The 27,258-nt window shown below is 41.4% G+C and overlaps 1 protein-coding gene across 1 annotated transcript in view; it reads left to right on the top strand.

Annotated features, from left to right (window-relative positions):
* The window catches only part of LOC113407233 (adenylate kinase isoenzyme 5-like), a 151,375-nt gene that overhangs the window by 8,601 nt on the left and 115,516 nt on the right, over positions 1-27,258 (top strand). Inside the window, exon 6 of the mRNA XM_026655478.2 lies at positions 18,492-18,683. Coding sequence (XP_026511263.1) covers positions 18,492-18,683 — 192 coding nt within the window. The remainder of the gene's footprint in view (positions 1-18,491; positions 18,684-27,258) is intronic.

Here is a 27,258-nt window from a genome sequence, read left to right as displayed (position 1 = left end):
CAGTAGTGGTCATCTCATTTTAGAAATAGTTGTCTGTTGGCTTGCCTAGTTCTGATTATTGAAATCAATTTAGTCAGATAAAATGATTGCGTAGTAAAATACAGAGTCTATCAGGATGACATAGACGTGTATGTAGACATGTATATAAGTAAATCTAAAATATGTAAATGTAATTTCCACTTGGGTGCAGTGTTGTGAGGAAAAAAATGTTATTTAATCTTCTGGTTAAACACAGTAACATGTAATATTTCCTTATGGCAATATGCAAAGGTTACAATTCAATATTGCATTTCTAGCATGCTTTTCAAGCAAACCATTTCAGAGTGCTCCACAATCACTAAAAGCACTAATTATCATTTCTGTACTTTGAATTCTAAATGGAATTGCCTCAATAGAAGTAACAAAAAGAAAGCAGCCTAATGAGGCTCTTCATTATTGCTCTTTTATAAGGTATAATTCTGTGTGAAGTGCAAAAAATCAAATTGTGAAAATTAAAAGAAACTGACAAAATAGTTATTATGGAAAACAGTTGATGACTGCCAGCTACATTTGCTTATAAATTAAGAAAGGAGAAGTTTGTGGTTAATGTTAATTATTTTCGAAACTGAAAAAAGAAAAGAAATTTAGTCCGAATCATCATTCCTTGATTCAGTTTTCGTTTTCAGGAGACGTTTAAAATATCTTTTTATAATAAAATTGCAGTTAGTGTAAGCAGGGTGGTGTTATTTGAAGAGAGTTATGCCAGGCAGGTAATCATTATATATAAGGTTTATGCATTACATAACATACTTACAGAGATATAAGAATAGTGATCATACAGTGTCAGTACATACATCATTAAAAATTGAGCCTTATTCTTATTTACTCTAAGACCCTTTTACATTTTTGCTCAAGCATTGTAACTTGGCCTTAAAGGGATATGGCCCCATTACACTGCCAGAGCCTTACTGTAATTGAGAATCAAGCCCAGCACATTTATTCATCTCACTATGAGCCTTTTGCCGAAGTCTATGTATGTATTTATTTCTTTAAGAACATATGGTCTGATCCTGCAGTCTTTGTGCACTAAATCTCCCATAAACATCAAGGGAAAACTTGAATGTGCAGAGATAGCAGGAGTAGACCCAGAATTAACATTTAAAAAATTTATAACACACTGATGATTGTCAACAACAAAAGATAAATCCTATATTAAAATCTAATAAGCAGAACAAAGAGGAAAACTCAAACACTATCACCAACCAATTAAACATTTAAAAAATAGCATAGAATTAGAGAAAATTAAACAGTAATAAGGCATTTTACAGACACGGCCCCAGATTCAGCAAAGCATTTAAACAAGTGTTTAACTTTAAGCATGAGTAATCTATCACTATTTAACAGACCACCTAGGTTCTTTATTGTATTGGGTCCAATGAGAACAAAGTCCCTTCCCTGAAGAGTTTACTGTCTAAGAAAGGGGTTGCCAACTTTAATATGTGGCTCCTTGTATAGGCACCGACTCTGGGGCTGGAGTTACAGGCGCCAACTATCCAATGTGCCAGGGGGTGCTCACTGCTCAACCCCTGGCTCTGCCACAGGCTCTGCCCCCACTCCACCCCTTCCTGCCCCCTCCCCTGAGCCTGCTATGCCCTCACTCCTCCCCCTCCAAGCCTCCTGCACACTACGAAACAGCTGATTGGGAGGTGCGAGGAGGGAGGGGAAGGTGTTGATTGGTGAGGCTGCCAGTGGGCGGGAGTCGCTGGGAGTGGGGCGGAGCTGATGGGGGGCTGCTGATGTATTACTGTGGCTCTTTGGCAACGTACATTGGTAAATTCTGGCTCCTTCTCATGCTCAGGTTGGCCACCCCTGGTCTAAGAGCTTACAGATGAATGATGACGAATGGCATACAACTAAAAGCAGTGATTTAGTGGTGAAATGGAGGAAGCTTCTTGGTGCTATGACTTTGTTGTTTGATTCTGTTGTTGGCAAGGGAAGAATGAAAAGAGATGGGAGTGGAGGGATAGGCAGGAACTACGCTGCATGGGTTCTCCATACCCCCAACAACTATCCTATGGTGAAATTATTCCGTATACATAGGACCAGCACTTGGCCTATAAACCTCTTAAATCCCACATAAGCCCCTACGCAGGGGTGCATTTCACTCTTAAAGATGTTGTGACTAATACCGCTATGCCTCTGTCAAGCCTGAGGAGGTGATGGGGGTAGCCACTGAAAGGTAAATCCCTCTGCACGGAAAGGGAGCAGGAAGAGGTAAAGGCTCATTTGTGAACTCTTCTGTTGCTGCATTCAAATATCTCTTATTAGCTTTTTTAAAAATTCAATTGTCCTATCAAAGTTCCGCTACTATATGTTAAAGATACCCTTCTGGTAACATTGTGAGGTCTCATTGATCCTAGGAGACTAGGCAAACAGAGGGGGATGACGACAAATGCTAACTTGGGCTCCTTTTTAATACGTCCCATTGCTTCAGGGCTGCTGTTGATTTATTCTTATGTTTTTCAGAGGAAAGGGAATATATTTGGTCATTTTAGGCTGGAATATACTACCAGTCACGTCCTTCATTTTCAAACTGATCAAATGGCATTTGCTAAATTATATTCCTCAGAGTCCTATTCTGACAATGCAGTGCTATTTGCGTCTCTGTGCGTAATCCTATGTATGCAGCCATGTTCCAGTCTGATCTGTTCTGGGGTAAATCAGACCAGTGAGGAAGGGAGGAAGGAATCATCACCAGCTCCACAAGTTGGAGTTTTGGAGCTGGTGGAGCTTTTTGGGGTAGTGTCATGGAGAGAGAATACTGTTTTCCCTATTCTTGTCCCTTTCCTCTCCCCACACAAGGGCCATGGAAATTACTATAGACCTAGGGCTGACATATGCATTAAAATATACTATAACTATTTTAATCTGCTGTGCGGTATGATCAATGGGGATAGGGTCACATTTCTCCTGGTTTTGTATTGTATAGAAGTAAAGAATGCTGGTTATCTCTTAAAAGATCTCTGTAGAGCAAGCAACAATTCTCCAACCATAAGAGGGATGGTCTTGTGCTTAAGGTACTGGATTGGCAGCTGGTAGCTACCAGATCTGGATTCTAGTCCCAGCTCTACCATAGACTTTCTGTGTGATAAGCTTCAGTAAGCCACTTGCTCTCTCTGTGACTCAGACCCCTCTTCTGTAGCATGAGGATAATAACTGAAGGGATAGCATAGCCTTCAGGCTAAACTTGATAATGTTTATAAAGTGTTTAGAGATTCTTAGGTAGAAAGTGCAGTGGAATTGTGAAGTACAAACTACTGAACACTTCACAATAATTTGTATGAGACTGCAATTAAAAAATATGACTCGTGTTTTCTACAACTTATAAATGTTTAAGCTTTCTTACTGGCTGTGTGTAGAAGCTATTCATAATTTATAATAAGGAAAGGGGAAAATTGTTCTCATTAGCCAAAAGTGAAAAGATGAGAAATAATGAGTTGAAGCTGCAGCGAAGGGCGTTTTGATTAAATAAGAAGATACTTCTTAATTAGAAGATCTACTAGGAAGTAGAACATGTAAGAGAAATGGTGAAATCCCCAGTAATGAAAATAATCAAATCCATATTAGCCTGGAATATATACCCCTTATTTAAGTTGGTGAATACTTAGTCACATGATTGACTTCAGTCCCTCTGAAGTCAATCAGACTACGTATGGGAGTAAGTGCCCACCAGTGTGAGTAAGGGGTGCACAATCTAGGTTATTACAATCACATTTTAAAAGGTTAAATTTAATTGAACTATCAAGATGTACACATGCACACAACAGGTGATCTTTTTAATAACCATTTCTCTTCCTCATCCCATCCCCACCTTACAGTTTGGCAACAGCATTCATCACACTGAATTTAAAATTACTAGACTAAACTCTTTAGAACAGTGGTTGTGTCTTATTTTTTCTATAAGGCACTTTGCACAATTTTGGGTGCTGTGAAATTAATAATAAATATTGTGAGTTTGTATTGGGATATGCAGAACATGCCACAGTACAGTGGATGTATAGATGACCCTCTAGGATCCCTTGAAATAGATAAAATATAGATTGGGGGGGTGGCAACAGAGTGTTGTAATAAATTCATCCCTTGTCATTTGTTATAACCTGTAGCATGTTGGGGATGGATGTGTACTGGCCTGTGAAAGTGTGTAATTACCAAAGGAATTTTCACTTGCAAAGCAGCATTTTCACTGGAGTCCCCTTCTTTTGACACTGTTTACACACAGTTAAATCACATTGCAAGAACATACATAATGACATCAAATTAAATGGGAGAGAATGAACAAGGAGACTTTGCAAAAGGGTAAATGGTTAAATTATGTGGAATTGGAGATGAGTAATAAAGGAAACTGGGGAGAATGGGTAAAGCAGGAAGAGAGATTAAGTTGACGTGGAGAGGGTGGGATTCAGAGAGCAATAAGCAGGGCAGGTTTCAAAAACAAACAGCCTTGTTTAATTCAATTAAACATTTTTGCAATTTTGGGTCTTTTTTTTTTTTTTTTTGGCATCAGAGGCAAATGGAGACGGCCTGCGTAGGTACTCTGTGCCATTTGAACCCTATATTTGCTCTGACTGTGAGATGTGGGGAAGTGAGGCTGAGGAAGATGTCTGGATAGTGTCCGCATAAGGGGCCTCTGTACCTAAGATACACCAGAGAGGCAGGCTCTGCACTGCCTCAGAATAGGCTACTGTGGAGAATGTTGGTGGTGGCAGGCTGGAGGTGGGCCAGGAGAGATTCCATTCTTATCAAGATGCAGTGCTCCAAAACCTCCATGTAGGGTGTGTGTAAGGGCATAGGCTGGTAGGCTACGGGCTACTGACCATAGAGAGGAAAATCTGCCATACACACGCCACCTCTACAGAGTTCCCTGAATGAAGGAGATTTACTTAACCTCTATGCAGTGTTAGGGTATAAATGTCACTACAGAATCATAGAAATGTAGGGCTGGAAGAGCGGTCATATAGTCTAGCCACCTACATTGAGGCAGGATCAAGTATACCTAAGCCATCGCTGACAGGTGTTTTTTCCAACCTGTTCTTAAAAACCTCCAATAATGGGGATTCCACAACCTCCTTTGGAAGCTTATTCCAATGCTTAACTATCCTCATAGTTAGATAGTTTATCTTAATATCTAACCTAAATCCAGGGGTGAAAGTAACACAGAAGACTTACCGGTCTGGGGGCCCAGCTCCGGGCCCCCGGAAGGGGGTGAGGCCTTGGCAGAAGGGGGCAGGGCTGGGGGGTCAGCCTCCCCCAGCCAGCCCATCCGCGCTGCCTGGCCTGCACTGCCCGGGGCTCCGGCGGTGATTTAAAAGGGTCCAGGGCTCCGGCCACTGCCGCGGTAGCAGCAGCAGTCGCTGGGAGCCCCAGGCCCCTTTAAATTGCTGGACCCCGGGGCAGCTGCCCCTTTTACACACACACCACCCCCCATCGGCAGCCCTGCTGGTAGGATCCCTACCGGCAGGGCCGCCGACGGGTGGGCGGGTGGGTAGGAGGCAAAAGGGGCAGTGAAGTTAAAGCGCTGCCATAGCAGCGCTTTAACATTGGCTGCATACAGGCCGGTACTGGTGGCCACTTCTTACTGGTATGCCGTACCGACCCATACCAGCCCACTTTCACCCTGCCTACATCTCCCTTGCTGCAGATTAAGCCAATTACTTCTTGTCCTACCTTCAATGGACATGGAGAACAATTGATCACAGTCCAGCTGTACTGCTCCCTAGCCAGTTATTTCACAATTTGTATTTGTGCATTTGATTTTTCCTTCCTGAGTGTAGTACTCTGCACTCATCTTCACTGAATTTCATCTTATTGATTTCAGACCAATTCTCCAATTTCTCAAGGTCATTTTGAATTTTAATGCTGTCCTCCAAAATGCACGGAACCCCTTTTAGTTGGTGTCATCCTCAAATTTTATATGCTTACACCAGTGGTTCCCAAACTTGGTTCGTGGCTTGTTCAGGGTAAGCCCCTGGCGAGCCACGAGATGCTTTGTTTACCTGAGCGTCCACAGGTGTGGCCGCTCGCAGCGGCCGCGTTTTGCTGTTCCTGGCCAATGGGAGCTACAGGAAGTGGCATGGGCCAGGCCATCGCTTCCCCCAGCTCCCATTGGCCGGGAACGGCAAACCGCAGCCACTAGGAGCTGCAAGCGGCCGTACCTGCGGACGCTCAGGTAAACAAAGCGTCTCGCGACCTGCCAGGGGCTTACCCTGAACAAGCCGCGAACCAAGTTTGGGAACCACTGGCTTACACTCTACTCCATTATGAAAGTGATTAATGAAGGACGTATGCCCAGTAATTACAAGGACAAGCTAATGGCTAATTGTCAGAAATGGCTCACCATACTAAAAAAATACAAAGACAGCATTCTACCATTTTTGTTTGTAAGCACATGTAGAAATTAGTTAAATAAGTGCCTGTATCATCAGAAGCGTCTTTAACACAATATCTAATATTAAAATTATGTGTATTTAATTAAAAATTACACTTACTTGGTTTTCCAGCTCACATGGCTCAATTATGAAGAGTTAGCATTCTTTGGGCTTACATCTTTTCTTTACTTAATCAAGAAATTACAAAATGCTACAGTATGAGCATTAATTACAATGTCTGCTCTTGCATACATTTTTTATATTGATAGTGAATTCTAGTTAAACTTCTGATGTATTTACTCCTATTAACTTCAACACATTTCTTCTTGCCACTTCAGCTAATCCAAAAGCTTGATTCACTGAACTTCACATACTCCCTTTTCGCTAGGACAAAATATAGTTGAGCCAAAACAAACCAATTAATGCTAATATTCCTGAACATAGGAATTGTTTAGAGATTATAATATCTCCCAGTTATGTTTCCACTATCAGCTTGATGGTGCCGTGCAGCTAGAATGTTCCCAAAGTAGTACTATGTAGAATCATATCAAAACAGAGTGCATCTCAGCTAGTCAGAATGCCTGTAGTAAATGTGCATCTTCAGAGTACCCAGAGGTGGCTATTATTTCTGTATCACTTCAGATATACAAATCAAGGGGAAGAAAGACAACCCTCCAAACAATAATCTCTAGTCATGCTAGTCCTCCCTGCATGGCATCCATATTTACATCTTAAAGCCCAAAGGAACAGATGACACTTCAAATTAGAATTGAGGCGCAATTTTCTTGGTCTACAAAACCCTCCATATGACTATGCAGAAATGTCTCAGTTCCCTCTGTAGATACTGGATTAGTTAGAATAATAAACTGGCTTCTAGATTTTCTAATTTTGGTAATACCGAGGCTCGTATCACCATGGTATCTGAGCAGCAAAAGTGCTCAGCCTCCAATAGCAGCCATGACCACTTGGTGTAATTCCAGTCATCAAAATGATTTTATGACTGATATAAACTAGTATGATGTCAAAATCAGACTCTGAACACTGGGAGTCACAGTTTTCCTTAAAGCCACTTGCCTATGTCCAAAGTAAGGCCTTTATTTCTCTGCTTTAACTCCTTCTCCCAGTGACTGAATATCTCACATCCTAACCCAGATAGCTTTTCTCACAGGAAGGCCTTGGGTTCTTGCCCAGTTTTGATTCTCCCATTTCCTATTTCAAGAGTGTTGCCAACTTTTGTGATAATAGTGCTTATTCTTAAAATTCCAGCTCCTTGAATCATGTGATTACATGAGACTCTCAGCTACCATTTTAAATGAAAATAAGTTTCTAGTCCTCCTGGTCATGGACAAAAGCTTGAAAACATGAACCAAAAAGCAAATAAAAAGAACCCCAAATTTGTTCATGATTTTTTTTGAGACCTGTTCATTATTTTTGAATGCTTGAGGCTGTCATTACTGCTGATTTAATTCTGGTTTGTCCCTTCTTTGAGCCTCAATAAATAAGTACCCTAAAAGCAGGCATTCCACTTTCCTTTAGATTGGCAAATATTGGAAAGTTATTTAAATTCCAAACACATTTTGGAAAATGTTGAGGTGAAAGCGATTTACTTAGTATTAACCTGTCAGCTTGAAATCCAGCAAGTCACCTACAGGAGCAGCATGCTCATGCATGTTAAGTATCTTCAGCTCCAGTGACACCATAATGTGATGGCTCTGATTGGTGAGTTGAACTCAAATTGCCTATGAAGAAGAAACTGCAGCTTGACCTTCTCATCCAGTCTCTGAGGTGACAGTAGGTCTTTTCTTCCTAGGAAAACCACAGCTTAGCATTATAATATTTTTCAGTTAATTTCAATTACTTTTATTCCATTTTCATTCACTCATATATCACTCTTCCCTTCTGAGTTCAGCAGTTTTTTTTTTTTTTATCTCAGCAGGAGTAAATACATCCAAATTTGACTAGAATTTATTAACAGGTAGCTATATCAATAATGAAATGAAATGTATGGTAGATATTGCAATTCATGGATATGTTAATGAAGAGTGTAGAGTTTAATACCATGTTAAAATAAAGAGATTAATTTGTAAAGAATAAGTATTTTTAATTGTGTTCTGTGAGCTATATAATATGGATGAATTTGAGGAACTTAAATTTCAATCAAATATATACAATGTTCTTTTAAAGATGCCTCTGAGAACATGTAAATTCATTTCTACATGTGCTTTGCAAACCGGAAGATTGGAAGCCTTTTTGTTTTTCTTAATTTATAGAGAACCATTTTGTATGAATTAGGTTAACCTGTTAATTCCCAAATACAGTTCCCCCAGGGAGGAGTCCATGCTCTCTCCACAGTGCTGGAGTAAAACAGATTTTGTGCAGAGAACACTGTAGGAACTTGGGGAGAACTGAATTCTCCTCCTATACAACAGCAGACTCAGGGCAGCACTACAGATCCTCTAGGTCTATTACTCAAATCCTTGGGCATGGATAGTAGCTGCAACCCTTATACAGCCCCACATTAGTGTTTGTGGCCACTAGTCCTGTTCTCTGTGCTGGGATTTGTAGAGCAGAACAATTACAAGTCCACTATATCACAGATCTTTTATGACCATCCACTGATGGGTGAATTTCAATCTTAATGCCTATAGAGAAAAGACAGGTACTTAGTAAAAGGGGAAGGATGGTGAAAATTTTGTTCTTCAGAACAACTGAAGTTCTCTTGAATTCAACTGTGCTGTTATTTATCTAAGATGAAAGTGCCTCCTCCTGCCGTTTGGTGCATTCCGGTTCATTCCAACAGCTACACACCCACCACTACCCGCAACCCCTCCCACAAAGTGTTGTGAGCCAGATTCTCTACTCCTGCAAAACAAATCCATCTTTTCCTATCTCATCTGTCACCCCTAAAATAAATCCATTGCCCAGAAAGTAAATCTACCTTTTCCCTCTCAAAAATCTATGTATCTTCCTCCTCTTGCCTGCTCCTCTCCTGTTTTTCCCCATTCCTAAAACTCCATCTCAAATAGCTCACTACCCCCACAAATTCAACTGTTTATCTCCTCTTGGCCCCACCATTTTATCCTTTGTCCCTGACTTCTAAAGCCCCAAAAGACCATTTCCTAATGGACTAATACTTGACTAAAGGCATAAGGGGTAGGAGCCCTGCCTAACTGGACAAAGCCTAGCTGGACAGAAGAGTAAAGTTGGTCTGCATGATCAGTAACACTTGCTTCCTAACTCCTATATGCTGAGGCGGAGGGTTTTAACACACTGCCTGTGTGTCCTAGTTACCCTCCTTGAGGTGCCTGCTGCCCAGGAGTGAGAGTTACGCTGAGGGAGGAGCAAAAAGCAGAGCTGCTGACTATATGTTTGGGATGCTGATCTGCAGGGAGAAAGGCCAACTAGCAGGTAATGCTGTTGGCACTTGTTACCGAGGCCCTGATGGCTGCATCAGAGTCATAAGTAACAGAGTTCCCAGTCAGTGTATTCAGGATGATATTTAGAGGGCCAGCACATGGTTTATATACCATTTAAATCCCACTTAAGTTCCCTCTGCACAGGCATGAATTTCATGCTTAAATAGCATGCATCTGAGAGAGAAGAGACCCTCCAGCTGGTGTGAAGATTTAACCCACTAGGCAATTGCCCCAACTCCCAGTCTAGGCCTAATCAGAATAAATACCTATATGAATGTTGGGGAAACAATTGTGTTACCCACGTAGCACCCACGTTATGAAAGACTGAAGTAAATTAGCAGCAAACCCCCTTCCAGCAGCATGCATCATTTGGCATAATTGGAAACACATTTTTGTTTTCCTAAAACAAAAAAGAAAAATTATGCAAATAGTCTAATGACCCGGCAGAGATGGTATTATACACAGCAGATCAGTAATTATCATGGGGAGTAACAGCACAATGGACATAAAGTAACTTTATAGTAACCTTTATTAGTGTAATTAGAGTTAAATGCACTATTAATCTAATGATGAGTGTGCATGAAAGATCAATTACGTTTTCTCATGAGTATCCAGTAGAATGTACCAGGAATTAAGAAATGAAGCAAATTAGTGATATTTTCTTTTTTCTTTTTCTTTTTTTTGTCTAATGAGGAAAAAAGAGAGTTTAATCATCTAATTTTCTAGCTGGCAACTATTGCAATCTGATTAATAAGAGGAGACATGAAAAATACCTCCAGAGATTACAAAGCCTCCCTGTCATTTACACTGGCTTTATTCCAGTAATACCATTGCCTTCAATAGATTTACTTCCAATTTACACTGGTTTAAGTAGGAGGTGACTCAGACTAAAAGAGAATTGGATTTGCTCACCAGAAATTTTTATTATAAAAGATAAGAGGACCGGCACCATTCTGCACCCCCTTGTTGTGTTTAGAGTTGAAGCTGTATGTTCTTTGCCTAGTTTAAAACTCAACAAGAAAGTAATCCATAGTAGAATACCTACTGCCTACACACGGCCAGAATTTCTCCTCTGCTGAGCTCCACTCAGTGGGGGTTGGGGAGCCAATTCCAGCTCCCTGACCATGAGGGCCAGTCTATGCCAGAACAACCCCTGATTGTTCTAATTTACACCACTGGCATGGGGCCTCCAATGGATTCTACATCAATGGAGGAAAGGTGTAGTGGAATTCAAACCCACGACAGCCACATCCCATCTCAACATGCCCCACCTTTCCTAGACACTTCACCTATCCCAGGGACAGGAGGAGCTGACGCAGGAACCACCTCTACCAGCTTTATGTTAGTGGGAGCTCCCCTATGGCAGGGGAACTCCCTGCTGGACATTTATGGCCAGAACATGGCACTGTGGTGCAGTGCAAAGGGGTTGGATCTCAAGTAAAGAATTTGGCCAATAGGTTTTAGATTTGGGTAATATTTATAACAAAATTACTATGAACATAGGCAATCTCTTCTCGTTCCTACCATCTACCAAAGGAAAATACATGCAAATTCTCAGTTTGGTCCTTTAACAATTCCTCCCACCCTTTAGTTCAGAGAATTCAAGCATTGTGATTCTAGTGACTCCCTGCCTGATCCAGCACCCATTCAGATCAATGGACTCTTACCATTAACTTTAAAAGGCTTTGGATCAGGACTCGTGAGTAAGATGCCTTTCCCCGTACTCTTCCGAACCTGCATAAGAGAAAGCATGGAATACAAATATATGACATATATGAAAGCTATACAAGTAGCATGTGTTTTACATATTGGTCCTAAGAGTTCATGTACTGAGTCATGTATGAATTAGTATGGCCCCTTTCATATGCTACAGTTCATATACGTGTGTAACATTAATAATCATAGAAATGTAGGACTGAAAGAACCTAGATAGGTCATCTAGTCCAGTCCTCTGCACTCAAGCAGGACTAAGTATTATCTAGACAATTCCTGATAGGCGTTTGTCTAACCTGTATTTAAAAACCTCCAATGATGGAGATTCCACAATCTCCCTAGGTAATTTGTTCCAGTGCTTAATTACTCTTACATTAGTTATCTGTGTACGTAAAATATGTATGTCCTTTCTACATGGATGGCCCTTAATTTTAACATCAAATGTAGAAAGGATAATTTATGAGCACTGAATCAGTCTGGGTCTTTACTACCTCGGTGCACAGTCTAGGCACGTTTCATGAAGTATTAATCCACTGGAAACATAAGGCTTTGCAAACATAGCAGCATTTGTTCAACTCTGGAAATAGTTCAATTGGTTAATTCTTTGCATGTTCCTTGTAATAAATTAACTCCCCTCTCCTCCCCCCCCCCCCCCCACTTTCACATCAGTTTTTAACTACATTTTCTTCAGTCTTTTAAGTTTTTCTTTTTACTGTGCCAGCTGCTTTGGGAGCCAAGACACTTCATATATTTTTTTTCAGCTTCATGGGAGAGAGGCGCAGGATGTTGATAAATTGGGGAGAGTTCAGAGAAGAGCCATGAGAATGATTACAGAATTAGAAAGCATGCCTTAGCAATAGACTCAAGGAGCACAGTCTATTTAACTCAACAAAAGAGAAGATTAAGGGGTGACTTGATTACATATTACCTACATGTGGAACAAATGTTTAATAATGGGCTCTTCAATCTAGCAGGGAAAAATGTAACACAATCCAATGGTTGGAAGCTGAAACTAAACTAGAAATAAGGTGTGAATTTTTAACAGAGACCAATTAACCAGTGGAACAATTTACCAAGAGTCATGTTGGATTTTTCCTCACTGACAATTTTTAGATCAAGTCTGGATGTTTTTCTAAAAGATATGCCCTATGAATTATTCTGGGGAAGTTCTATGGCTTGTGCTATACAGGAGGTGATCACAATGGTCCCCTTCTGGCCTCAGGATCTATGAATCTATTAAAATAGGAAACAGAAAATGTATTTAGTCTTTTCAGCCATAGTTCCCTTCTGGGATTTCCTTTGTATTCCTCAGAGGAATGGAGAGTGGGGCTAATCTCCCTATGATGGGCAATGGGGCGTGACTCACAACTTTTGCAGTTCCCCAAGGGATACAGGACTAACCATATGGAAGCCCTGTGCCTTCCTACTGCCTGAGGGTCCCATTCCTTGGAGCCAGACAGTTGGTGTCTACTCACCTATGACTTCTAAAGATGGGTAGCGAGTGTAAAGCTAAGAGATGACAAGAACAATGGGTTCCTGACTGTATCTGCATCCCTCCTGCTCCTTGCCTGTGCACAGATTGCTGGATCTACAGAACGCTATCCTTGAGTCCCAAAAGAAGAGTATTAGGGGAAGCACTGGTATGAGATGATGGGTTTTTCTTTCTGTGCAGGGCAGGAGAGATCTGCATGTGGAGGATCACTTCTGCATGCTAATACTCAGAATACAATCTGTCCCCTAGTTAGGAAATTCAAAGCGATGTACTTTTGAATGCATCTTAACAGCAGGCTGATTTTCAACTGAATTATAACCACTTTTGAAAAAACCTTCGTTGCGAAAACATTTTCCATACTAATTTTTAAGTAAGGGACCTATATCTATCGCCAGTGAATTATTCCCACACATCTCTGTGTCCACAGTAATTTGTCACATCCCTACTTCATATGCACACCCTTGAAGCCATAGCTGATGCATACTCTTGAAGATATAGCTGCGGCTGAGGTTAAGTGGTAAACAAGAAACACAGGGCTTCATGAAAAAAAGAAATGCAGTCATCGCTAATATTTGGAGGGTTTTTTACTTTTCCCATACAAATTATATCTGCATGTAAGAGAGAAGTTATCTTTTTGTGAGCAACACACTTCTTGCATCTAAACACCAGGGAGAAATGCTAATAAACATAAATTTTGTAGCACAGTTTTTCAGCTGCTTTCTGACTGAACATTTGTACTCTACCGATGAGGGGTATTAATGCAGCCGTCACAAAAATTAGAATCTATTGTGTCGGCCCACCACATATGTTAACATCCAATATAACCTTGAATCACTATTTCCTTTTAAGAAACCTTTTAGAGAATAGCTTGATTTGACAATAGGCTTCACGTGTTAAGAATTTTAAACTACTATTTGGACTGACATTTTCTCTGGGTGGATGATATGTGTTTCCAAGCATAAAAGCTAAGGCTTCAGGATAAACAGCTTCAGCTACTGGGTTTCTGGTGTTAACAGCATGAAGCTTACTACACTATTACTGTTGTTAGTAAAAAAAAACATTAACAATAACAATACTTTGCTTTTTAAAATATAAAGCACTATAAAAGTGCTATGTGCAATCAATTAAATCTTCCTCACAGCACTCACTGTGATGTACCCTCTTTTTATCCTAATTTTAAAACTTGGAAGAGAAAACTAAGACCCAGAATGTGTCTTTCCATTGACTCTAAAGGGAACTGGCCCCTCACAATCAGCCCAGTTTGTGTGGTGGGGCCACAGCATTTGCCAGCCCGTGGGCAGCTCTCCTTTGTTAGGAGAGTTGCCATTGGTTAATCTAGTGTTTCTTATAAGCACTGAGATTGACTAGTGAGTGTGGGGGGAGGGGGAGGAACAGGGGCTGCTCACAAAAGGTGGTGCCAGGCAGAAGGCATCTTCCTGCTTTGCCCTCTATGCCACTACACAGTCCTACCCTCTCCCCATTTTTCCTTGGGAGCTATTGGTTTCCTGGGGAATCTGTTTCTTGTTGCTCACTCTGTGTGTGGTTTTATGCTGTACATGAGGTTAGGGCAGAATATTGCAGTCACTGCACTTGAGCAGCCCTGATGGTGGCCTCATGCAGCGGAAAGCATGGGGTTACTGACATTGGCTAGGCCTTAGAAGAGCTGCAGGCCTTGATAAGCCCAGGCTACATTAGGATGCTGTGGATTGGAGTACTGAAAGAGGGGGAAAACCGGTGACAATATGGGGAGGCTATGGCCTTCTGCCCACCTTTCTTCACTTCTGCCAGGACAGGTGGCCATCAGGAGATATGCTGTGTAAGTTAAAAGTTAACCACAATTTTATTTACTTGTCCAAAATACTATATTGTCTCGGTCCATACTGGCCCTCTGCTATTCTCAGTGGAAACTGGATCAGGCCTTAGTTGACTTGCATAAGGTTGGTTAGCAAGTACAAGATGGTGGCAGAGCCAGGATTAGAACAGTGGAGGTCCTGGGTACCACTAATATGCTCACCCCACTAGATGACACTACTTTTCCACCATGCATTCTATAGCCATACGGTTCCATGACTTGGAACACTTTCAAATACATAGTACTTTTCCTCCAATGGTGAGTAAATCTCATGTTGTGAATCGGGTTTGTTTACTATTATATGCCCATTAAAACCCTACAACTTCTGGTTCTTCTTCATATCCCTGCTTAACAACAACCACCTGAATTTAACATAGCTGTTTTTACCAGAATGCTGTTGCACAGAAGTCTAACACAGAAATTAACTTTTCATAGGATGTGTTGAGAGTAATGATGTTCTTTGAATTCAGCTGTCACAATTAATTTGGCTTGTGATTATAGGGTGTGTGGAAGGGACAGAAGAACCTAGTTAACTACACAATTAAAATAGCTTGAAACAATATGAAATTTTATTTTATTGGAGTTGGGGTACCTGCCTTGGACTTGGGGGAGGGGAGTAGGGAAAGAATTGGCAGTTTTCTACCTGAGTCAGCTATGTCAAAGAGTTTTAAAATTAAAAATATAAATTATTCCATTAGCTAATGGAAAAATGCTGTTAAAATGACCAAAACTAATATTGCTAATTGATTTGCATTCAGAATAGCTCTCATCACTTCAACAGAGATCAGTCTATACCAAACAATCATTAGATTTGACTGTATTTAGTCATTCAGTTCCAATCCCCCACCTGGCAACTCCATGGCACAAAGAATGATTTCATTATCTTTAAACTTTTCCAATAATCATCTAGTTTAGTCCACTGTAGTGCTGGTGATGCCTCAGCCTCCCTTGACATTTTTTCTTCTATCTTACTGTTATTAATAGTCCTAAAAATATTCCTATTATCTAGTCTTAGTTTTCCCTTTTGTACTTCCTAGGTTCTGTGCCGTTGACTTGTTGCATGATGACCATAGGCTAGTGATTTGGGCTCAAATTCTGAAATGTTTACATCAATTTTGGGTGCCTCAATTTTAATTTTTTTGATGGTGAGCCGCTGTTGCTTCCATTGACTTCATCTGGGGTTGCAGGAGCTCAGCATCCCTGAAAAAACAGGTCAAAGATGTTTACAATTGGACACCCAAAAACGGAAGCATGCATAACTAGAGGCCACTTTTCAAAATTTGTTTCTTGACCTCTCCACAAAACCCACCTGTAAAATAGTGACAGAACTTCTGTACTGAACCTCATATGGGTGTGTCAGCCTAATTCATGTGTCAGCCTAAGCACTTCACAATTCTGAGATGGGAGGTGCTACCATAGATAAAGTGTTACTGACTACAGTAGCTTACTTATTCATAGATTCATAGATTCTAGGACTGGAAGGGACCTCGAGAGGTCATCGAGTCCAGTCCCCTGCCCACATGGCAGGACCAAATACTGTCTAGACCATCCCTGATAGACATTTATCTAACCTACTCTTAAATATCTCCAGAGATGGAGATTCCACAACCTCCCTAGGCAATTTATTCCAGTGTTTAACCACCCTGACAGGAACTTTTTCCTAATGTCCAACCTAGACCTCCCTTGCTGCAGTTTAAGCCCATTGCTTCTTGTTCTATCCTCAGAGGCTAAGGTGAACAAGTTTTCTCCCTCCTCCTTATGACACCCTTTTAGATACCTGAAAACTGCTATCATGTCCTCTCTCAGTCTTCTCTTTTCCAAACTAAACAAACCCAATTCTTTCAGCCTTCCTTCATAGGTCATGTTCTCAAGACCTTTAATCATTCTTGTTGCTCTTCTCTAATAAACATGTTACTTTAGGTATGTAAATCATTCCCTGTCCACATTTTAATAATTCTTAACGATACCCCTTTAATGTTACTAAACGTTACCTTATTTAGATAGTGCAGACAAAGTCAATTTATACATAGGTAACTTTATGGGAAATAATCCGTGTACCTTGCACTCTTTACCATTAACTATTATATTATCATATATTTTACACACACAATACAGAGAAGTTAAAATTTTGGCAATGAATTTTAGGGACATCAGAAATAAATGTATGTGGGAATGCACACAACCCTTTTGTAATCTGTAGTCAGATGGAGATCTGCACTGTATAATAGAGTTTATTTTTATCCAGCTTCCTTAACAGTCAGAAACATCACACACTCTGAAAGGCTAAAGAGAAAAAGAAAGATTTAAAGAGAAGCAACTTGCTTTGTTACAGAAAGAGGAGAATGTTCAAGATAGATGGAGCAGAACAACTGAACAAGGGCTTGAATCAAGGCAGGGGTCCAGTCAGTCTTGTGAAATAACACAGCTTAAGTAGGGTTGCTGAGCATGATGCTTTGGATTCACACTCCAATGAGAATCAGTAAACTGAGGAGAATGGATGTTGTAGGCTGGGGGAACATCAAGAATATCGGGTAACATTTTCAAAAGCACCTAAGTGGTTTAGGAGCCTAAGTCCCATCAACTTTCAGTAGGTTTCAGCATCTAAGCCACTTATGTGCTTTTGACATTTTTTCCCCACTGTATTTATCATATGGAATAAAGCAATGAACAGTGGGCTCTGAAGACTTCCATTTCATGAGAACTTTTAGGAGATTTTCTATGAATGGTTATCATGGCTCTGCTGGTCTTACTTATTCCGTGAGCATCTCTCTTACTTGAGAAACTTCTGGTTGATAACAGAAGTAACTAAAAGTCCATGAAGAGCTTTGAAAATCATAAGGACAATTTAAATTGAATTGTGAGATGGCTAGAATTTGAGGAACCATTGGGTTGATATGGTCTCACATCCAGCTGCAGCTGAATCATCTGGCTATATAATTCTGCACTCTGTAAACTTTAGTGCATGAGGACTTAAGGAACAGGAAAAGATTTAGGGAAAACTGATTGCAATAGTCAAGTCAGGGTTAGGAAACATCTAGAGATGGAAATATGCTGACGAACAGACAAAAGACAGATGAGAAAAGAAGAACATTCTGAATCAAGAATAACTGGATGATACTATCATCATTTTAGTATAAGGAAACTGAGCCATGGAAAAATAAAAGACTGTCCTTAAGTTATAGAGGAAGTTTATAGTGGATCTGGGAACAGAAATCAGGTCTCCTGTCTTCTGGCTCTGCACCCTAGTAAACTCTATAGTGACTGTTGGATTTTAAATGCCATCTTATTGAATAAATTATTTACTTTTGGAAACTTCACAGGGGTTTCCTGTGGAATATGGGATACTTATATATTTTGATTTTTTTTTTAAATCTAAATTTTAGTTACAATTTACTGAAACCTTTTAGTAATAAAAATGTGACAAACATGTCTATATATAAAGTAGCCTGCAAAGTCAACTGAGAATTACTGAGTTTGTCAAAGTCAGCAAGCTGCTCAGAAATAATATATGCAAGGATAGCATATTTAAGACTTACATGAAAAGGTTACTGTTGTTTATGGCTGTTCTGGATGGTTTACTAAATCACAGTCTTTTTGGATAATCCTCACTACAGATCTGCACTCCAGATTTGGTGGTGTTTCTGGCCTGTTCCAATCAGCGGCTGAAAGAAAGGTTATTGAAACGTGCTGAACAGCAAGGGAGACCTGATGATAACCTCAAAGCCACTCAAAGACGACTTATTAATTTCAAGCAGAATGCTGTTCCACTGGTCAAATATTTCCAGGAAAAGGGGCTAATCATCACAGTAAGTCATTTAGCCATCAATATATGCACCTGATAACAAATGTATGGCTGTAGTTGAACTCAGGAGCTTGTACCTGGTACTCTGCATTCTCTTCGCTTTATAATAGTGAGTCTGAGTCAAATTCTGCTCTGATTGTTAGAGTGAGCATGCTAAAATTAGAATGGAGCCATGGCAGCACAAATGGCAGGAGAGGCTTAGCCACCCTAAGTAGGTACTGTCAGAGATGTACATAAAGCAACTAGCCTCTTCTGCCACTCACGCCCATGCAGAGATGCTATTTTTAGCACAGTAGCTCAATCAGAGCTAGCATGGATAAATCTCAAGCTAAAAATTAACCCCCAGTTTAAAGTGTAGACACACCCTTAATTTGATGTAGACTGTATAGCAGTGTAAGCTCAGACAGAAATTATATAGCTGCTGTGGAGCATAGTTTCTCTAAAGAGCATTAATGCGTATGAAGTGAAATTCAACCCAGTGCAGACAGCAAGTGACCACTTAAGCCCCACTTCAACCTTTCACTCAGGGCAGAAATTGTTCTTATGGCCTTGAATTTCATCCAAGGAAACAAAAACAAAAAACGATGAAGCTTTAATTACTGTTTCAAGGTTACAGTGTCATGCATTGCGAACACCTTTGGGATTCTTTGTCTTGAAAATATCAGAGAAATGATATTTGATTCCATTGATTGTGGGGCCAGATCCTCAGCTGGAGTAAACCAGCATAGATCTTCTGAATTCAATGAGCAATATTAATTTACACCGGTAGAGGATTTGGCCATTAAAGTGTAAGCTCTTCAGACAAGTCACATCCTGTTTATAATGTACCACATAAATTTATGGTGCTATATAAATGATAATTTTTAAAATTTTGGAGGCCAGGAAGGTCTGGCATAAATTGGTCCTTTTTGCAAATCAGTATGAATAGTGATCTCAGCAATATGCTGGAAAAGAGAATCCATCTTTGCACGCTAAACAAGTTGCATATGTAAGTGCAGCCAGAAGGTTTAATTAGTACAAGCAGGGTTATAAAGTACTGCAAAGGTATTTCAAGCTTATCACCTGCATCACCACAAGTAAGATAGATTATGACAGCTTTAATAAGGGGATGATTAATTTATTTTTTGCTTGGTGAAATGTCAGTAGATCTAACAGAGGAATTGAATAACAATGCAGATCCTGAGTACGAAAACAGATGAGCTTTAAGATGCATACCTCTAGTTACTATAAAGGGATACGGTGACGGTGCAGGACTCACCCCTGCAATACCTCCTGCTGGTCATCTCAGGGAATTAGCTCTTTCCAGCACAGAGCGCCCTCTGCAGGCCGGTGTCCCACTGCCACCGGCCCCCGTGTCCCTCCCAGGACCCGGTGCCCCTTGTCTTTGGGGTGCTGCCCTCAGGCAATATCCCTGCAGTCTCAGGGTCTCCCCACCCAGGGGAATCCCCAACCCTCTATACGCACCTTTCCTCAGTCGTGGGCTACTGCCAGTCACCATCTAGCCCCTGCTCACTGGGGCAGGCTGCAGTATAAAAGCCACTCATCATAGGCAAGCGGGGTTTGGACCTGCTGCCTCTGCCTACCCGTGGGCTGCCCCCTGCAACCACAGTACCTAATTGGCCTTCCACTAGGCCACAGCCTGGGGGGTTTCCAGGCCAGAGCTCCCCAGCTCCCTTGGCCTTCCCCCAGCCCTGCTCCACTCCAGGTACCTTCTCTCAGCTCCCTGCAGCCAGTCCCTCCCTCTCAACGCTAGAGAGAGTCTCTCTCTGGCTTCTGGCCCCAGCCCTCTTATAAGGGCCAGCTGGGCCCACATTAAGCCAGCCTTGGCCTGATTGGGGCGTGGCCCCCAGCTGAGGCTGCTTTCCTCACTCAGCCCCGCTTTTCCTTCCCTGCCACAGCCCTCTCCCCAGGCTGTTTTAAGCCTTTTAAGGCAGGAGCAGGTGACCACCCCGCTACAGATACTTAAAAAAAACTTTAGGAAAAGTGCAGAATAAGCAGAGAGGCTGATCTGGTTTTAGAATCTACAACTGAGAATTCACAATACACTTGAAGGAGTACTGTATAAAATATTGACAAGTATATTTCTCCAACTCGTTTATCTTCGGTTGTATTTGACATCTTTCATAGTCCAGTTGTAAACAGTAATTCACTGCTGTAGGTAAGGAATCTAGATAGTGCAGTTAGACTCAGGGCTGGCTCCAGGCACCAGCCGAGCAAGCTTGTGCTTGGGGCGGCAGATTCTAAGGGGCGGCATTCCCTCCAATCCTTTTTTTTTTTTGCTTCACCGCTTCGGCCGCCCCACAGGTTTTTTTTCCCTTTTTGGTTTGCCGTTTCGGCCGCCCTGTAGGGAGCGGTGGCGCGGAGGAGGGGAGTGCCCTGCTGGGAGTGGGCTGTGCGCTCTGTCTGCCCCAGCCGGTGCCAGGTCTGCAGCAAGCCTGGCAGGGCAGCCCGCGTCCTTCCCTCCCCACTGACCGGAGCCCCGGCTAAAGGAAGCCCTGTCCGCCCCCCTTCTCTCTCTCTCCCCCCCCGCTCCCTCCCCCTCCCCCCTAGGAGTCCCCCTACACCCTGCTTCCGGCCGTCCTGCAGGTTTTTGGTTTTTTGGTTTTTTTTGCTTCGCCGTTCCAGCTGCCCCACAGGTTTTTTTTTTTATTTTTTATTTTTTGCTTGGGGCAGCAAAAAAGCCAGAGCCGGCCCTGGTTAGACTAATAATTGTTCTGTTTATTTCTCTCTTACGACTTAGTCCTGCAAACGCTAACAGGTTTAGCAAGCACTAGCTAGTCTAGGGTGAAATCCTGGCCCCACTGATGAGAATGGCAAGTCCCCCATTGACTTCAGTGAGGTCAGGATTTCACCCTGAGTGCTTCCTACTATGAGTGGTCTCACTGAAGTCAGTGGGACTACTCAGAGTGGTTACATTACGACCGATGAATTATGAGCTCTGCCTGGTAGTAAGTGTTTGGAAGATTGACCCTTAAGAGAAAAACTGGCATTATATAATGTATCGTGTACAACCTCTTTTGGAAAGGTCTGTAAATCATACAGATAATTTTTCCTGTCATTATAAATATGACTGTCTTTTTAATACTATGTGCTAATCAGATTCAAAAATGTCAAAAATATCCTTAAATTGCAAACTAGACATGGTATGACAAGGATAGTCAATTATTTTTTTGTCAAGGTCCAAATTATTTGGTCAAGGTATAGTCAAGGTTCAGACTCCAGAGAAAATAATAAAACAACAACAATAATGGTAAGTAATTAAAAAGATTGGATTAAAAATAAAAACATGTTTTGAAGACCATTTTTTATTTCAGAAGGTGGAGAAAGCTACTAGGGGACAGGCTGTTCTAGATTTGATTTTGACAGATAGGGAGGAACTGGTTGAGAATTTGAAAGTGGAAGGCCACTTGAGTGAAATAGAATCATGAACTCTACCATTTCATGATCAAAGGCATGGTCGGAGGGAAAACAGCACAATAAAGATAATGGATTTCAAGAAGGCAGTCTTTAGCAAACTCAGGGAGTTTGGTATGTAAGATCACATGGGAAGCAACTCTAAGGGGAAAACAGTTCAAGAGAGTTGACAGTTTTTCAAAGAGACATTATTATGGGCACAAGAGCAAACAATCCCACTGCGTAGGAAAGATAGGAAGTATGGCAAGAGACTACCCTGGCTTAACCAGGAGATCTTCAATGGATCTGAAACTCAAAAGAGTCCTACAAAAAGTAGAAACTAGGTCAAATTACAAAGAATGAATATAAACAAATAATACAAGTATGTAGAAAAATTAGAAAAGGACAAGGCACAAAACAAAATTAAATGAGCTAGAGACATAAAGGGTAACAAGAAAACATTCTACAAAAACATTAAAACCAAGAGGAAGACCAAGGACAGGGTAGGCCCATTCCTCAATGAGGGGAGAAAAACAATAACAGAAAATGTGGAAATGGCAGAAGTGCCAAATGACTTTTTTGTTTCAGTTTTCACCAAAAGATTAGCAGTGACTGGACATCAAACATATTGAATGCCAGTGAAAATTAGGTAGGATCAGAGGTTAAAATAGAGAAAGAACAAGCTAAAAATTACTTAGACAAGTTAGATATATTCAAGTCACCAGGACCTGATGAAATATATCCAAGAATACTCAAGGAGCTGACTGAGGAGAGATCTGAGCCATTAGTAATCATCTTCAAAAAGTCATGGAAGAAGGAAGAGATTCCAGAGGACTGGAAAAGGGCAAATATAGTGCCCATCTCTAAAAAGGGAAATAAAGACAACCTGGGGAATTACAGACCAGTCAGCTTAACTTCTGTACCCAGAAAGATAATGGAGCAAATAATTAAGCAATCAGTTTGCAAGTACTTAAAATAGAATAAGGTGATAAGTTACAGTCAGCATGGATTTGTCAAAAACAAATCATGTCAAACCAACCTAATAGTTTTCTTTGACGGAGTAACAAGCCCTGTGGATAGTGGGGGAAGTGGTATATCTTGACTGTAGTAAGGCTTGTGATACTGTCTCACATGACCTTCTCATAAACTAGGGAAACACAACCTAGATGGAGCAACTATAAGGTGGGTGCATAACTGGTTGGAAAACCATCCCCAGAGAGTAGTTATCAGTGGTTCACCGTCAAGCTTGAAAGCTCATATCAAGTGAGGTCCCGGAGGAATCAGTTCTGGATCCGGTTCTGTTCAATATCTTCATGAATGATTTAAATAATGGCATAGAGAGTACACTTATAAAGTTTGTGGATGATACCAAGCTGGGAAGGATTGCAAGTGCTTTGGAGGATAGGATCAAAATTCAAATTGATCCGGACAAACTGGAGAAATAGTCTGAAGTAAATAGGATGAAATTCAATAAGGACAAATGCAAAGTATCCACTTAGGAAGAAACAATCAATTACACACATACAAAATGGGAAATGACTGCCTAGGAAGGAGTACTGCAGAAGGGATCTGGGGGTCATAGTGGATCACAAGCTAAATATGAGTCAACAGTGTAACACTGTTTCAGAAAAAAGCAAACTTCATTCTGGGATGTATTAGCAGGAATGTTGTAAGCAAGACACGAGAAGTAATTCTTCTGCTCTACTCCACACTGATTAGGCCTCAACTGGAGTATCATGTCCAGTTCTGGATGCCACATTTCAGGAAAGATGTTGACAAATTAGAGAATGTCCAGAGAAGAGCAACAAAAATGATGAAAGGTCTGTTTAGTCTGAAAAAAGAGAAGATTGAGAGGGGACATCATAACAGCTGTGGTGAGCCGCGGCGGACCGTCCACCTGCCTGTGATGCGGAGGGCCCGCCGAGAGCAGCCCCCTGCCCAGAGCAGGTGGAGAGTCCGTGGCTCCCCACAGCTGCCCATGCAGCTCTTATCATGGCTGGTCTGCAGCTCCGAGACCCCACCCCTAGGCCAGAGCCAGGTCGGGGAGAGCCACATGGGCAGCTGTGGTGAGCTGGTGTGGAGTGGTGGACCCTCCACCTGCCCTGGTCTGGGAGGGGAGCTTGGGGGGCGGGGATACAGGCTGGGGGCTGCTCTCAGCCCCTCTCGCACCACGGGCAGGTGTAGGGTCCGCGTGGCTCCCATAACTGCCCGGGCTCCTCGCCCGGGCTCCATGGTGGCCTGGCCAGGGGGATGGGGCCTTGGGGGGGAATAGAAAGGAAAGGGGGCGGGGTCCACCCCGACAAAAAGTGGGAGGGCTATGCCCCCCCCTGACCTCCCATTTCCGGCACCACTGGATAACAGTTTTCAAGTACATAAAAGGTTGTTACAAGGAGGAGGGAGAAAAATTCCTCTCAACCTCTGAGGATAGGACAAGAAGCAATGGGCTTAAATTGCAGCAAGGGCGGTTTAGATTGGACATTAGGAAAAACTTCCTAACTGTCAGGGTGGTTAAGCACTGGAATAAATTACCTAGGGAGGTTGTGGAATCTCCATCATTGTCTAACCTGCTCTTAAAAATCTCCAAACATCTGTCAGGAGTGGTCTAGATAATACTTAGTCCTGCCATGAGTTCAGAGAACTAGACTAGATGACCTCTCGAGATCACTTCCAATCCTATGATTCTGTGATTTCGGGGTCCATTCAAAAGTTTCTGGTGCTTCAGATGTGGCCCGCAGACCACCCATTGACTACTCCTTTGGTATGATATTACAACTAATAATGCACTTCCAAGATTTTGTATCTTTCAGTCTGTCAGTTGAAAAGTCAATGGGATTATTTTAGTTTTCCCTTTTAGAATTTCTGTTATAAATAATTTTATATTGACCCATCACTACTCATTGCTAGTCCAATATAGCAAATTTTAGGATAGGATGAGATCATCCAAGGTTGTCCCTTTCATTGATCTATAGTGCTCACAAAATTGCCTATAAAAATATTTGAAGATACAAATCATGTACCTAACTTGTTATTAAAGTAATATATATTATTTCCTCTCCATGAATGAAGTTCATTTATGATGTAGAGGGGCTTGCTGGGTCCACTATAGACATGTAGCCACAGCTTCAGTTTCCCTTGAACTCTGGGTAGATTCTCCCTCCATCCAAACCAAAACTCCAACCTCAAAGGGACTGCACTGGAACCCCATGGCTTGACCACATATTTAAAGGGGGTGAATTTCACTAATCACCTCTGCTTATTGCTCTATGCATAAGCTTGGTACAGGAGGGTTGAATTTTACCTTATTTGAATAAAAAGTTTCTCCAGTGCCTATATTATTAAGGTTATGCTGTACTGCACTCTTTACTACTTAGTTCCAGCTTCACACACAGCCCACTAGTTCCTTATATTACTCATTTTCAGATTCTAAGAGGAAAGATACTATGACGCTGCAAGGCATTATCACACAGTGCTAGAAAATTGTTCTATCGTTTATCTATAGTAGTTATGGTTGTGCTGCCCAGTATTTTGTTTGTTTTTATTCTTCTTGCTGGTAAAGTTTGAGAGTAGCTTTCCCGATTAATAAGCCCAGGGCATTCTTGTGTTTTGATAATAGATTACCAGTGAATATATATATTTCTTGTTTTTTACCTCCAGACATATTCCTTTATGTTTTTTCTACATTAACTTGCACGAGCTCCTTAAAGGTACCTCATTTAAGAAGTGCAGCACAGAAATGCTGCCCATGAGACAGGGGAGCACTAAATTGGCTTCCAGAGCCATGGAAGTTGTTGGTTTTCCCATAGGATGGGTGGTGGTGAGATGCAAGTAAACATATCAGACACAGGGGGTCTACAGCTGTCAGAGGAAACAACCCTGCAGACACCTAGTCAGCCACATTCCTCCCCAGACCCACAACCAGCTGATGGTTGGACCTTGTGCTCGGTGACCCATAATGAGATGGAGTGGTGGTGTGAGAGCACACAAGGGAATTCACATTAACTTGCCACAAGTAGTAGTGCAGTTCTCCTGCAGTTCCCGTGTGGTTGCTGCTTTGCATCTCCCCTTTTCCCAAGCAGAAATTAGCTGGCTCTCTCATCCACACCATGATTTCTGCAGTTTTGTCCCCCTACATATCACATAGGAGGGAGCCAGAGAGCACAGGGGCCCAGGAAAATAAGAGCTGACATGAACATTTTAGATATTATTGTCCCAAGTTTCAAGTACAGAGTTCTTATTTGTGGGTAGATTCATGCTGACTATCCTTAGTAGAGCTTTCCAAATATTCCCCCCTTTCTCACCTAATTTGCCTTTTTTTGACTACTGTTGAAGTCCAACATACTGATTTTATGTTTACTGATTATTTAATTTATAATTTAAATCTTTTCTTACCACAGATATTGCAATCGATTTTTCTCCAGTCTCTCAATTCTTTATCACTACTTTTTCCAAACAGTGTTTAAACATAAATATATCTGCTTAATGCTGGAATATGTAAGGGTTAAGTAAAGACATGGAAAACTGCTGGCATGGTGTCAGGAAGTAGGCACAGGCACACACTATTCCTTCGCTTGATAGATAAAGTGTTACCCCTTTCCCCTCCCTTCTCCTTGTTAAGAATTGATAAGTGTTGCAGCTGCATAAGAAATGTGGGGATACCTTTTGGTTAAAGAAGTGTTATCTCCTCCTCCCTTCCTTTCCCAGCAACATAAGCATGCCCTGGGTCATGGCCCCTTCCTCCCTCTCCTGAGAACTGCAGATTAAGGGAATTTGTAGCAACAAATTACTGCAAAGAAATGTATTTTCAGGGTAAAAATGTGTGTATAATATGTGTAATGCTGTAATCAGTCAAGAGGGGTGGGTATGATCGTAGTATGGGAGTTTCTATTAATAAGGATTTTTGCGGTGTTTTATCAGATGTAGGCGTTTACATACTAACTCAAATAAAAAGAGTGTGCTGTAACTAATCCAGTGCTTACTCAACAATTGGGTCAAGGGGAACAAGTGTCGCAATAAAGAAGCCCGTATTCAAATCCGACTCTGGGTCAACATGCTCTTTTTCGTCTAACTCTTAAGTTTTCCATGGCTCTTTTGCTCCTTCCTCCAAATTCTGACATAGCTGACCATTTTTTAATGAGTCTTAACAGTCCTCTTACATCCTAGTTCCCCCATAACCTGCTAAGATTCTT

Source organism: Terrapene carolina, unplaced genomic scaffold (genome assembly GCF_002925995.2).
Source record: "Terrapene carolina triunguis isolate 2854851 unplaced genomic scaffold, T_m_triunguis-2.0 Scaffold210, whole genome shotgun sequence".
Taxonomy (NCBI): domain Eukaryota; kingdom Metazoa; phylum Chordata; order Testudines; family Emydidae; genus Terrapene; species Terrapene triunguis.
Note: the sequence above shows the minus strand (reverse complement) of the source record. Positions and strands in the feature narration are given on the sequence as shown.